Here is a 13,746-nt window from a genome sequence, read left to right as displayed (position 1 = left end):
TTCCAATATGGAAAACAAAGCCATGAGAGTAGTACTCATGAATGAATAGATTTACTGTTATACTAAATATTGTGATTGTCATAGACTAATGACTGTGGTATAGCATATATATCTGTTTTGTGGCATCTAGTTCAATTATGTGACATCTAATTCTCTTAAATATTGCTAGATTTGAAAAAAGAAAAGAATATTGCTATTTGACTGAATTCATCTATAAATTAAAGTATACAAATACAATATCATGAACATAGGTAGAAGTTCTATTTATTTGTTTTTATGTATTATAATATGTCTTCACACCCACACACAAAAATTAAACATTCATACACAAAAATATCTATATCTTTCTGTGTGTTTTCTTTATTAGGGGAAAAGTCAATAATAGTCATTTCCTTTTAAGATTCAATATTATTTTTGTTTCGTGATTTATACAATTTATTTTCCCCTAGTCTACTTTACTTATGTCACCACCATCTCTTAATCTTCCAAACTTATGAATGTATCTCCATTTGTGTTCTCTGTACAATCATAGTTTGAGTGTTTTAGTGTCTCAGTAGAAGGACTGTTTTATCATGATGAGAGTTTACAAATAGTGTAACATTCCAACTATAACTATAGCAAAGTATCTTTATTGCAAATCTGGGTTCAAATTTAAGATGCATTCACATTTTTTACTTCCATGATATCAAGCTTGTGATTTATTAATAAATATTTTCTATATATTATTAACTTTTGAAATATCAGTGGACTTAAGCCCAGAAAAGTTATGTTTTCCATTGAAGTGCACACACACACACACACACACACACATGTCTAAGATTTATAAATAAAATCAGCTTTTATGTTTTAAAAATGTGCCATCATCAGTGAATATTGCAAATAAAATTATTCAAAATAAAATTGACATTTGTAGTAAAGACCACAATTTAATCAGATGAGTTATTAACTTCATATACTCAAATGTTGTAAAACTAGTAATGCACATACATTTTACAAATGACTGTGTTAACTAGTTTACTTAGATACTTATATAGCTTAGGAATAAAATAATTTGCTATGGCAGGGGATATGTTGGGAACAAAGAAAGAAGAAGTCTAGAAGAGACAATAAGACAGTGGTGGATTGGAAGAAAACAGTGCAGAAGATGAAGCAATTTTGAGCAAATGCCAATGTTAATGTAAGCATGCTACCAAAACTGCAAAACAGAAAGATAAGTTAAAAGGGAAAATCATCTCTCTACGATGTTTTTAATATGTAGACCATCACCATCTACTAAAATGTCATGCTATTCCACAAATATAACTCTTATTTGACCTTATCTGGAAAAATTAAAGTAATATGTATCACTTCCTTATGTTGTTCATCTCATAAAAATGTTATAATTTCTAGCAGTTGCAGTACCTTAGACTATTAGGGATTCATTAATTGTTTTCAGCCAGCCTTGATTTTCCTTTTTAGACTTATTACCATGTTTGTTACTGTACAAAGAGTCTTCACAGGAAAAAAGTGTAATGCTTTTGTTAATCCCCAATGTGAAGTTAGATATATAAAACATTGTATTCACGATCACGATCATGACCATCCTGTTGTTCGTCGATTGCCTCGAGCAGGCCCCAGCAACGTCTCCTTTGTCCTAGCCCTGAGATTTTTTAAAAAGTGCCATATTAAAGGCTCTTTCAGGGTTAGGAGAATGAACATTGTGTTATCTATAGAAAATGGCAATTCACTTATTTTAATGAAAGATAATAATAAATAATAAATAATAAAATTATCAAAATAGAACTTAAGTTTTACAATATTCTTGAGCCCTGGGTATTAGTAATAATAATGACTTTACATATATGCATGGCTTCTCTATATTGAAAATTAATTGTACAACTAATTTTTTTAAATTGCATATGAATAAAACGTGCATCTAATCATTATGAATTACTCATCCACATGTAAAGATATTTTCTGCTTTCCATTTTACATTCAAATAACATATTAAATTTGAAATATGCTAAACCATAAAATACTGATGAATAAAGAATTGGGTATTTTTACAGAGACTTTTATTATTAATATTATATAAATCATGTCTAATAAGTAATTAGGTGGTATAATTGTATATTATACTTTTGATTTCATATTACTTTCTTTTATAAACATTTAGTTTATTTTCTTAAAAATTATTTTTATGAAATATTAGTTTCTTTCCTTCTTCAGCAGTACTGCTACAACCATTAAAAATTAAAGAAATTAATGATAATGACTATGTTACAAGCTATACATATTAATTATTCCTGAAATTTACTTGTAAGGTAATAGTAACCTAAAATTATGAAAATTATTTCTAGAGGACAGAAGAATAGCACAGCAGGTAGAATGCTTTTCTTGCATGATTCTGACTTGAGTTTGAACCCCTCCCACTCAAAATGCACATTGTTCCAGAACTCTATCAGAGTAATACCTGAACACAGAGCCAGAAGTTAAACACTGAGCATGAAAGAGTGTGAAATAACATGAAAATAAATGTCAAACATGTCTAACATAGAAATAAATTTAAAATGTAGACAGAAAAATTGAGAATAAACACCTGTTGAGATATTATTGTAAATTATATCAAATAAATTCCTGTGAGTATTACCCCTTTCTCATGAACTGAATTATTTACAGAATAACTTCCTCAAAGCCATTATGACATCTTTATTCCTTAGACTGTATATCAGGGGATTAAATAAAGGAGTGACAACAGTGTAGAAAAGAGAAAGCACTTTGTCAGTTCCTGCAGTGTCTTGGGTCTTAGGTCTTAAATAAGTAATGATGCCTGAACCATAGAACAGTGCTACGACTGTCAGGTGAGATGAGCAGGTGGAGAAGGCTTTGGCCCTACCTGAGGATGATGGCAGCTTCATCACCGTGGAGATGATTTTTCCATAAGAGACAAGTATCAACACAAACGGAACTGCGACAAACAACGCAGCAACTATGAAGACCAGCATCTCATTTATAAATGTGTCCCCACAAGCCAGCTTAATGATTGGGGGGATATCACAGAAGAAGTGGTTGATGACGTTAGAAGCACAAAAGGACAGAGAGAAAATCTGGAATGTATGTCCTATCATTACTGGAACTGCACTAAGCCAGGAGCCAGTCACCAGCTGCACACAGACCTTGTGGTTCATGACGAGAGGGTAGTGCAGAGGGTTACAAATGGCCACATAGCGGTCATAGGACATCACAGCCAGGAGGACACACTCAGTGCCTCCCAATATTAGGACAAGGCACATTTGTGTAGCACAGGCAACTATGGAAATGGTTCTCTTCTGGGTCCAAAGGTTGGTGAGCATTCGGGGGATAGTAACAGACACATAGCACATTTCCAAGAATGAAAAGTTACCAAGGAAAAAATACATGGGAGTCTGGAGAGCAGAACCCACTTTTGTTATGAGAAATATGGTCCCATTTCCCACAAGGATGCAGAGATAAATGACCAAGAACAAACTAAACAAAAACCACTGGAGCTGGGGCACATCAGCAAAGTCCAAGAGAACAAACTCCATCCATTTTGTGAGATTTTCTTGGGGCGGTAATTCTCTGGGCTTCATCTGCAGAAATGAAAAGAATATACAGATGTCTTTCCATGATCTACCAAACATTTTCCGTCTGTCTGTCTGTCTGTCTGTCTGTCTGTCTGTCTCTCTCTCTCTCTTTTCTTTTTTGGGCTATGCCCAGTGATGCACAGGAGTTACTCCTGGCTTTGCACTCAGGAATTACTCCTGGCGGTGCTCGGAGGACCATATGGGAAGCTGGGAATTGAACCTGGGTTGATGGCATGCAAGGCAAATGCCCTACCCACTGTGCTATCGCTCCAGTCCCAGCACTGTCTCTTTTTAAGTTTACTTTATTTTAACATTTTTGCTTTGGGGGCCACATTCGGCAATGCCCAGGAGTAATCCTGGCTCTGAGTCAGGAATTATTCTGGCCTTTCTCAGATGGCTGGAGCGATAGCACAGCGGGTAGGGCGTCTGCCTTGCACGCAGCCAACATGGCTCGACGATCAACGGGAGGGCCTTCTCAGATGACCATATGGAAGGCAGAGGATCAAGCCCAGGTGGATCAAGAGAAAGGCAAGTGCCCTACCTGCTGTGCTTTATCTCCAGTCCCTTTACTTAAAGCTGAAACAGAACATCTTACATGGATTTTTGATCTTTTTTTTTCTATTTTGAACCATGGCAATGCATTTGTATGTTCATATTTTCATTTAAGATCTTCTGGATTATGACTTTCCTCATTCCTCTGAATCTCCTTTAAGGAGATTTACACTTGATGAATGTAGTTGAGAAAAAAACAAACTCTTCTATTCTCAGCACAGATATTGAAATAGCAGGAGCCATTAAGAGAATACATTTCTAAAAAAAGAACTTAATCTCCCTGATGATAAATGTTATTTTTTGAAATTTTGTATTATTTCAGATTACCATTTTCTCCATCACGGTTTAATACAACTGAATGATAGTTTGTTCACTGTCATTTTCAACACTTCATTTCATTATCTCTCAGTGTTCTTTGAAAGTATATTTTCTCTAATATTCAATTAATAGCAGGAGATTAACCAAATGAAATATTTTCCCCAGAGATGACCAAAATAAAGCTTTTTTGTAGGGCACTAAAATTACATTTTCTTAAAATTTCTATTTGGAGAACCCAGCAAGCTACCAAGAGTATTCGATATGCCAGACACAGTAACAACAAAGTCTCCAATGGAGACGTTACTGGGCCCGCTCGAGCAAATCGATGATCAACGGGAGGGCCTTTACTTACTTACTTACTTACTTAAAATTTCTATATTAACATTCATTTAATGAAGGCAAAATAACCTGAACAAGTGACACAAAAATTCTCTATAGGCTATCTATTTTCTTATTAAAAGCTATATTTATTTTTCAGATTTTTACTCTTTAAAAGCAAGTAAAGTTAGTCTATTCATTTCATTGAATCTCATTGTTAATAGGAGTTTGATAAGATCCATCATCAAAGGTTATAAAGATCCCAAATTTTGCATACAAGTTTTCCATCATTCCTATTGCAGTGCTATTATTTATATCACTGTTTGTGCTGTGTTCCCAGTGGCAAACAGACACATCACTTTGCAGTACAGTGAACAGTAAGGCTAATTTAATACGAACATGTTTTTTTCTAATGCCAAACTGTGAGAAAAGAACAATGAACATTTCTACTTGGAATGAATATAGAAAATAAAATATTTCTACCCATAATATAATGCCAACAACTTTACATTTCTCAAATGAAACTAAGTTAGGAAAAAGCAAAGATTTATTTCAGTGTTCTAGACAAATCCTGTGTGTGTTTTTTTATGTATATATATTCTTGCTAACATCAAAAAAGAAAAACCTTATGTAAAATCTAATTTTCTTTTAAATTTATGTCTTTTTTTCCTAAAAAATACACATAATGGATAAAATATTTAAATGTATTTGCTATAACCTAGCAAACTGAACTGAATTTAGTGTAGAAAATAATACTGAAATATTTTTCATTTTTTTTTACAATTTTAAATATATTTTCTCTGAAATAAATGTCTTTTGGTTTCCTTAAGTTTTAAGTGTATTTTTAGATTTTTATTACTTGAAGTCTATTTAATGCTAAGTTAAAAAATATATCACTTATTGGATTATATAAAAAATATTAAAATTCCTAAAACTAAAAATATACTATATACTTACTATACTCAAAAATATAATAATTAGATAGGGTTTAATATTCCAAAGTAAATTAATATTATTATCCGTGAGTGCTAATCCTCTCAAAATAATTTTAATATTATCAGAATTTATATACTTTCCTTTACTAAAAATATACTTGAACTCTGTATATTAAAGCTTTTAAGATAAACTATGCTTCCAGGCAATAAATCAAGAATTAAACTACCATTTATATTTAAAATTATTAAATGACACATTTCTATTCATTTTTAAACTAAAAATAACAGGGATAATATAAGTTCATATTTACCTTTCTTGTTAGATATGATGCTATATATCTCATTATTTAGCTTAAATTACTTTGTTAATTCTAGGTGAAGTCACTTGCTTTATTAAAGTCACCTTTAATGCAGCCTATTCTTTTTAAACAAGAAGGTATTTTGAAAAAAGTTTCACTTCCTCAGGGATTTCTAATGGAATGTGTCCTTTCGAAGTTCTCTGATTTGTTGTTTCTTGCCTTGCCAAGATAGCTATTGCTCTACCTCCAAGCAGTTCTGTTCTTCCTCTCCATGGAATTCAATGCACTGGATATTAGTGCATGTAAAAAGGAAGGTTGGAGAATATCATGGAGAATCATCCAATTTTTACACTTTCATTACTTCCTAGTTTCCAATAGATATTCTGCATAAAATCTCATTTCATTTTTTTCATTTCATCATCCTGTTATTCGTCGATTGCCTCGAGCAGGCCCCAGTAACGTCTCTTTCAGCCTAGCCCTGAGATTATATTCAAGGCTCTTTAGGAGAATGAGACCCATCATTGTTACTGGTATTTGGCATATTTGGTACCCCACGGGGAGTTTGCCAGACTCTGCCCTGTGGGCAGGCTACATTCGATAGCCTGCAAGTTTGTCCAAAGTAGGAATGAGATAATAAGATGTCATAAAAAGATGTTTTGATAAGATGTCGCGGCCGCGCGGTTCCGGGAGCTGGATTTTATAGTCTCTGAGTCTTGGCCGTTGATGGGATTACACGGCGCCAGGGGGCCAGGTGGTGGGTGTGACCCCCCACCTACTGGAATTTGGAGGATCTGGGTGGAGGATGCTCGACTCCAATCCGAGTAGGATTGGAGATCTCGGCCCCGGAACCCGCGTGGATTTGTCCCTCTGCCAGTACCTTCATGTGTGCGGAGAGTGGTCTCAGCATGGTGGTGGCTGGTCCTGGAGGTCTTCGGCTGCCGGAGCCCTGGTCGGGGTGGGGAGGAAAGCTCAACCCACTCAGCCGAAGACCTCCAGTACCAGCATAAAATCTCTGTTCCTAAAAAACTGAATCAGTAAATGTATTTCAATCAGAATCCCTTCTAAAAAGGTTTTCCAATTTCTAATCAGAGCCTGACCTAGTATAAACATTGTAGTAAAATTTTGATGAGTAATGATAATTTTATGGACAAATTTAATATTGTATTGATTTTTTGTAAATACCTAAGCAATGTGATGAATGTATTCAGTGTAATTCAAAGATAAATTTTGTCCTAAATAATTTTTAACCAGCAAAAATATTTTTCTTTTGTCAGAAAACATATCATGAATTTTTTGCAACTTATTTCTTATCATTAAGCTTTGAATCATTCCAACCGCCTAATGAAGTTAGAGAAGAAATTTCCCATGTATTGAGGCATGAGAAGTTAAGGAATGAGAATAAACAGATGGATACTTGAAAACTTGGGAAAGGGGCTAAGTACTGGAGAATAATTTCTGTCATTGTCTCCACATGTATGGAGTTATAAATGGAAATCATGGAATAATGAAAAAGGTGTGTGGAACCATTTTGATGTAGTTCATCGCAAGTTAATTTTCATGTTGTTTGATGTTCTTTTGTAGTAACTGGTGACAGAAATAGTAAATATAACCCTGGAAATGATCTTTGAAATTGCTGTAATCCCATATAATAAATTAAGTATAAAAGGGCTTGAGAAATAAAGAAGGAAAAAAGAAAATGCTTAAGTTATTTTACAAAACAAAAAATTAGGTTACTACATGTACAATTATATGAATTCATAATGGCTTAATGATAATATACTTTTGAATGTTAGCAAAACTGAAGGCTTATCCTATAATCTAAACAGTATCTCTGTTTAGATGAGCAAATACTTAATGGCTCAAACACCTAAGCATTCCATTTGTGAGTGAAAAATGTAATTAATATAAAAAGAGGTGTATTCTTCATGAAATTAGTATTTTTACTATGTCTTCAATAAAGTTTAATAGTGACCATAACATAAGTTTAGGAATAAACTATAATTGTATAATTATTTCTATGAGAAATTATAAGATCAGTACCCTACCATTTACATGTGGAAGATATAATATGGAAAGAGGAATTGTGCTGTAATAAATGGGGGGTGTTAAAATCATACTTGACCCCAGTGTATAGAGAAGAGATAGACAGAAAATGAATGAAATTGATTGGGGAAGAAGAGAACAACAATAAATGGTTTAACAGGCATCAGGGCTTCAGTTTTATATGAGGAAGGGGCATTGCCACATATTCAAAACACAGATTCAACAGAACTGAAAACATGAGATGAAAGTGGCAACCACTGGAACTTTGTGATGTGTCTGTCAACTTGAAGGTAGGAATAGAGCGAGGGTGGGAATGGGAATGGAACCTTGGAACACTGGTGTAGGGAAGGTGACAGTGATGGAGGGATTGGTAATAAATTATTATAGACTTAAAACTCAACAATCAGGAACTTTGTAAATTGTGGCTCTTTAATAAAAATAAATAAATACAATTTCAAAAAAGCATCGAAGACAGAATCAAAGAGATACACGAGGATTAGTGAAAAGCTTTAACACATCATTTATTAAATGTTTCATAATCACAAGCCGCTTGAATATTCCCTTCAAAAAGTCATAAATTTTTAAAATGTCTGAGTGTGCTAAAAATATAGTAAACTGGGTAAGGCACTTGTATTGCACACAGTTCACCTGTGTTGAACCCTCTGCACCACTTATAGTCTCCTGAGTCCCAAAGGAGCCTGAACACAGAGCCAGAAGTGTGCCCTCCTCAGTGTCAGGTGTGACCCAAGCAAAACTAACAAAAAGGTCAGCAAAAAAAACAAACAAAAAAAAACAATAAAAAACAGAACCAATACATGTGCATTTGAAAACTTTTTAAAAATAATTATGGCTAAAGTGTCCGCACTTTGATTTTAGACCCTTAAACCTTTCCAAACATTTTCTATGCCAGATGAATATGTAATCTATGTACCCCAGGAATTAATATCATAGGAAAGAGGACTTCACTGCTTACTAATTGTGAATTGGAGAGATTATGATGAGAACTTCCAAATGAAATCATAATTATTAACTCCTGTAGCACCGGACTGAAAATTAAATTGCATTTCTTTGCTTCCTTTGGAAAATAAATCTTAAAAACTAACATTCAGGAATTATTTGGGTTATATATCTAAGTACTTTCTCACCAGTCACTAGAAAGAATATAGTTTTTATTGTTTATTGTGGGAAAGGGGAAAACCTTGCTAATCTCAGGAGTTACTCCTGGCTCTGTACTCAAAAATTATTCCAACAACTCCTATAGATCTTGGGGGTCCATATGTTACCCCAGGGAATGAAACAGGGTTGGCCACATGAAATGCAAATGCCTTACCCACTGCATTATGGCTCCAGGCCCAGGACTATTACCTTTTAAATCAATCTATATATTTTTTAAATTTTTCCTCATGTAACTTCTTTGTTTTTGCTTTCTTCTGAGGATCCTCTTGATTTGTAGACGCTAGTTCTCCTTATCTTCATTGTGTGTCCCCATATACACAAAGAATAAAATAAACTAATGCTATATTAAACATGTACTGACTTGAAACTTTATTCTTTAATAGAATTTAATGAAAAGGTAGCTAAATGGTCAATTTAGCCTTTGGGTAAAGATGCCATTAAAAGCCAGAATCTGGGGTCTGGTAATATCGTATAGCAGGTAAGTTACATACCTTGCACATGCCAACCTCCATTCAATCTGCAGCATCCCATATGGTATCTCTAGCCCCACAGGACAGATCCTTGAGCATGGTCAGGAGAAAACCCTTAGCAATATTAAATGTAATAACAAAACCAGGAAAAAAATCATGTATCTGAACTCTTAAATTATTCTCTTTATGAAATATCCTTGAAGCTTTATGAAATCAGAAAAACAGAATTGAGAACCACTGCTCTATCGATCTCTCTTTCTCACTCTCTTTCTCTCAAGTAACAGCAACAAAAATCACGATCACTGTCATAACTACCAGATCATCATTAGGATAGTATTCAATGGGAGCCATTTTTATACAATAATTATAATAAATAAAACTAGAGATGAAATGAATAGGTACAGAAATACTTCCCTAAATTAAATGCATATAGAACTAATAGAATCCCATCATCCTACATGGTAGTGTCTGTATACAAGGTAATAAAGAAAAGTGTACTCATCTCAATAAAACAAAATAAAAACATCTTCTATGCATTCATAGAACCAAAACTTTAAAATTCCAAAATTGTCAAAAAACAGAACCAACTACTTACATGTTATGCACATATTGCATTACATTAGTGTAAATGCAATGGGGCCAAGTGATGCTCAGAGATCATTCCTGGCTCTACAATCAGGAATCACTACTTAATAAGACTGAGGGGACCATATGAGATACTGTGATCAAATCAGGTTGGCCTCAGGCAGAACATGCTCCCTACACACTGTACCACTGTACTAGTGTTCCAGCCCCAACATTTTAAATATATTTATGCAAGTTATTGATTAAAGAATCTGAAATTGGGAGGAATGCAGCTGTTTGTGATTTTGTGGACAGATAAAAAGCTTTATATAATACCAATTCAGAGGTTTCATTTTTTTCAAAGACCTTCTAAAGGGTTAAAGGTATGGAAAACTATGCAGACTAATGTTAGTGCAGAGGTGTGAGCTCCTGTAATCCTGAAGGTAACTTCCAGCATTTTCCTCTAATCACATAGATATTTTATGTTTAAGAATGAATCCATACTGGGATTACTGTTTGGAGATGTCTTAAGAAAATTACATAAACAATCAAAGACTGTTACTTTGGGGCCACAAATCTTAATTAGCACATGAAAAGCTCAGCAGTTGAAAAATGGTAGAAATTTTGTATTATATCATTTGCTTTAGCAGAAGTCATTAGGAAAAATATTAATATATAACACAAGATTTACTGTTTTATTTCTAGTGGATATTAGCCAACATATGAACATAATAGGTTAAATAATTATGCTCACAATATGCATCTTATTGTTTTATATTTTTATTGCCATGGGATCCATACTTAAATAACTTATGGTATGTGGTGCTCAAAATAGAACCCAGAACTTTGCACATACATAGCATGTACTCTTTCACTTCAGCCATGAAATTGACCCACACCCCAAATGAATTGAAGCTCTACAATTTCCATATTTTGCATAGCTATAGTATGCAATACAAATTTATCTATTAATACATATAATCAGCTGCTCAACAGACATTATGTAATATGACTGATAGTTTCTGCTATAGAATAAAAAAGGTAAGTAAAATCTTAAGTAAATAATTGATTCATTCTCTACATTGATACCTAGTATGCCATAATAGATTGGCTTATTTTTCAATTTTTAAGGAACATGAGAACCATATTACAAATTTATCCATCAACCAAGATATTTGGGCAACATGAAGCATTGAAGATGGATCAAACAGGTAGATTATACTGAGCACAGTAAATAATAGAGTTAAAAGTATTTGAATGTAGGCCAGAGAGACAGCACAAGGTAACAGCTATCTCCCAGTACAATTCCTGGTACTGCATATGTTTCCAAGACAGGATGAGACGCACAATCCCACCTTGTAAACCACGAGGTAAAAGTATTGACTTTCCTAAGAGGAAATATTTGTTGTTTTATTGCATAAGAAACAGAATCAATATCTACTACTAGCCCCATCACATTACTTTTTCAGAAATAATTTTCTCAGCGCTGCAATCACCTCCTTGTTCCGGAGGCTGTATATCAGAGGATTGAACATTGGCGTCACTGTGGTATAGAAAAGAGACAGCAGTTTATCAGTGCCTGGAGACTGCATAGACTTCGGCTGTAGGTAGGTGATAGTAGCGGATCCAAAGAATAAAAGAACAACCATCAAATGGGAAGAACAGGTGGAGAAAGCTTTGGCCCTGCCTGTGGCCGTTGGCAGCCTCAGAATGGTGCCAATGATTTTGCTGTAGGACACAAGAATCAACATGAATGGGATCACCACAAAGACCAGAGCTGCTATGTAAAGAGTTACCTCCTGGATAGACGTGTTTCCACAGCCGAGTTTGAGAACAGGGAGGAGGTCACAGAAGTAGTGCTTAATTTCCTTTGACTTGCAGAAGTGCAGAGAGAACATTTGACAAGTTTGCCATATCTGCAGTGGGATTACACCGGTCCAGGAGCCGACAGCCAACAGGACACATACTTTGTGGTTCATGACAAGAGGGTAGTGCAGAGGATTACAAATGGCCACGTAGCGGTCATAGGACATCACAGCCAGGAGCCAACACTCCGTGGATCCCAGTGTAATGAAGAAATACATTTGCATGGCACACTCCACTCTAGAAATGCTTCGATCCTTCGTCCATAGGTCCTTCAGCATCCTGGGGAGAGTGACTGTCACATAACAGATTTCTAATGAAGAAAAATTGCCCAGGAAAAAATACATAGGTTTCTGTAGTGCAGGATCAAATTTGGTTATTATTATTATAAGGCCATTTCCAAATAATACAATCATGTAAATGATGACAAAAAGGCCAAATAATAATTTTTTCAGATTTGGAAGATCAGAAAATCCCTGCAAGACAAATTCTGTCACGGTGGAAGTGTTGCCCTCTGTCTTCATCTCTTCATACTTCATATCTAGGAGTGACTTAATCAGAAAACAAGTCAATTCACTTTCATGGTTTTAAGTTTTTAGCATAGGACACATTTTTTCCCATCCTTGTATACAGCACTTAAGATTCTTAAATATTTTAAAAGTATCATGCTTACTTTTTCATTCATATTAAAAGCAAAAAGAAAATCCTGTCACTTATTTTACGTATTGATTGTCATATATGTTGAAAATAAAGTGTTTAAAGACATTTTATTATTTATCAAACTTTCAAATATTTTAATATGAAGTTGGATTCAATTATAACACTGATATTCTTTTGATTAGTTTTTAGTTCAGATTCTATTTTAATTCTTTTACTTATATATAATTTAAATGTTTACAGATCTGCAGTCAGTTTTAAAATAATTACTATGATGGAGTGCTTTCAAAGATTGGTTTCTCCTTGAGGTTGTGCTTATTTAAACCATTTAGTTATAAAATTAATTAGTGAAAATTAAATATTATATATGAATTAACTTTAAATAGTCTTGCAATGCAGTATCTCTGGTCATTCAATGTTATACCAGGGTCATAATGTTGTACTTGATTTGTTGTGTGTTAGAAAGTTTCTCTGTGACAATCTTCCCATCAACATCCATGAAGAGTAAGAAGCAGGTTTATCCAGTTATTTACTTTCACAAAAGCAATTCTAAACACATGGATTCCTTTCACATGCTTATTAATATTCAGCCAATGAGTGAGACACTGCCAAACCGATTTCTAGTGGTTTCCATGTAAATCCACATATTCACTTATTGTTGCTATACTGTAGACACATATTTTTACGCACCCAGTGTTTTCCTTCCACATGTGTTTATTCTCATGAGTGGAGATATGTGACTGCTTGTGTTTATTGAATAAATTGCATGTGAGTCATATGAATTGTTTCTTTGTAATAGTAAATAAGATTAGATACTTTTTCACCAAAAATTGATGTTTTAGTAAAATTTCTCCTTTCCTGTTGAATAAAAATTGCCTCCCGTCTTTCTCTCTCTAAATATACATACATATACACATGTACATAAATATATATACAGGTATATACAAAAGTCTCCGATATTTTTTCT

General features: G+C 34.0%; 2 protein-coding genes across 3 annotated transcripts; both read right to left on the bottom strand.

The window, feature by feature from the left end:
• Positions 1-2,648: 2,648 nt before the first annotated feature.
• On the bottom strand, positions 2,649-6,364 carry LOC130045282 (olfactory receptor 10AG1-like). Of its 2 annotated transcripts, XM_056138044.1 has the most exons (2): positions 6,357-6,364; positions 2,649-3,579 (listed from the first exon to the last, which is right to left on the bottom strand). In XM_056138044.1, the coding sequence occupies exons 1-2, from the start codon at positions 6,362-6,364 to the stop codon at positions 2,649-2,651; spliced, it is 939 nt and encodes a 312-aa protein (XP_055994019.1). The 2 variants fall into 2 exon arrangements, with proteins under 2 accessions (XP_055994019.1, XP_055994029.1); XM_056138054.1 differs by lacking the exon at positions 6,357-6,364 and having other exon boundaries at positions 2,649-3,596.
• A 5,352-nt stretch (positions 6,365-11,716) lies between these two features.
• On the bottom strand, positions 11,717-12,670 carry LOC130045303 (olfactory receptor 10AG1-like). Its single transcript, XM_056138095.1, has one exon. The coding sequence runs from the start codon at positions 12,659-12,661 to the stop codon at positions 11,717-11,719; it is 945 nt and encodes a 314-aa protein (XP_055994070.1). The 5' UTR covers positions 12,662-12,670.
• Between the last annotated feature and the right edge of the window lie 1,076 nt (positions 12,671-13,746).

This window comes from Sorex fumeus, unplaced genomic scaffold (genome assembly GCF_029834395.1).
Source record: "Sorex fumeus unplaced genomic scaffold, SorFum_2.1 ptg000007l, whole genome shotgun sequence".
NCBI classification, from domain to species: Eukaryota; Metazoa; Chordata; class Mammalia; order Eulipotyphla; family Soricidae; genus Sorex; species Sorex fumeus.
The sequence above is the reverse complement of the archived record's forward strand: the minus strand, read 5'-3'. Positions and strand labels throughout refer to the sequence as shown.

Bases quoted from the DNA above. Each gene is read 5' to 3' on its own strand.
- LOC130045303 (XM_056138095.1), bottom strand. From the start codon at position 12,661: ATGAAGTATGAAGAGATGAAGACAGAGGGCAACACTTCCACCGTGACA.
- LOC130045282 (XM_056138054.1), bottom strand. From the start codon at position 3,590: ATGAAGCCCAGAGAATTACCGCCCCAAGAAAATCTCACAAAATGGATG.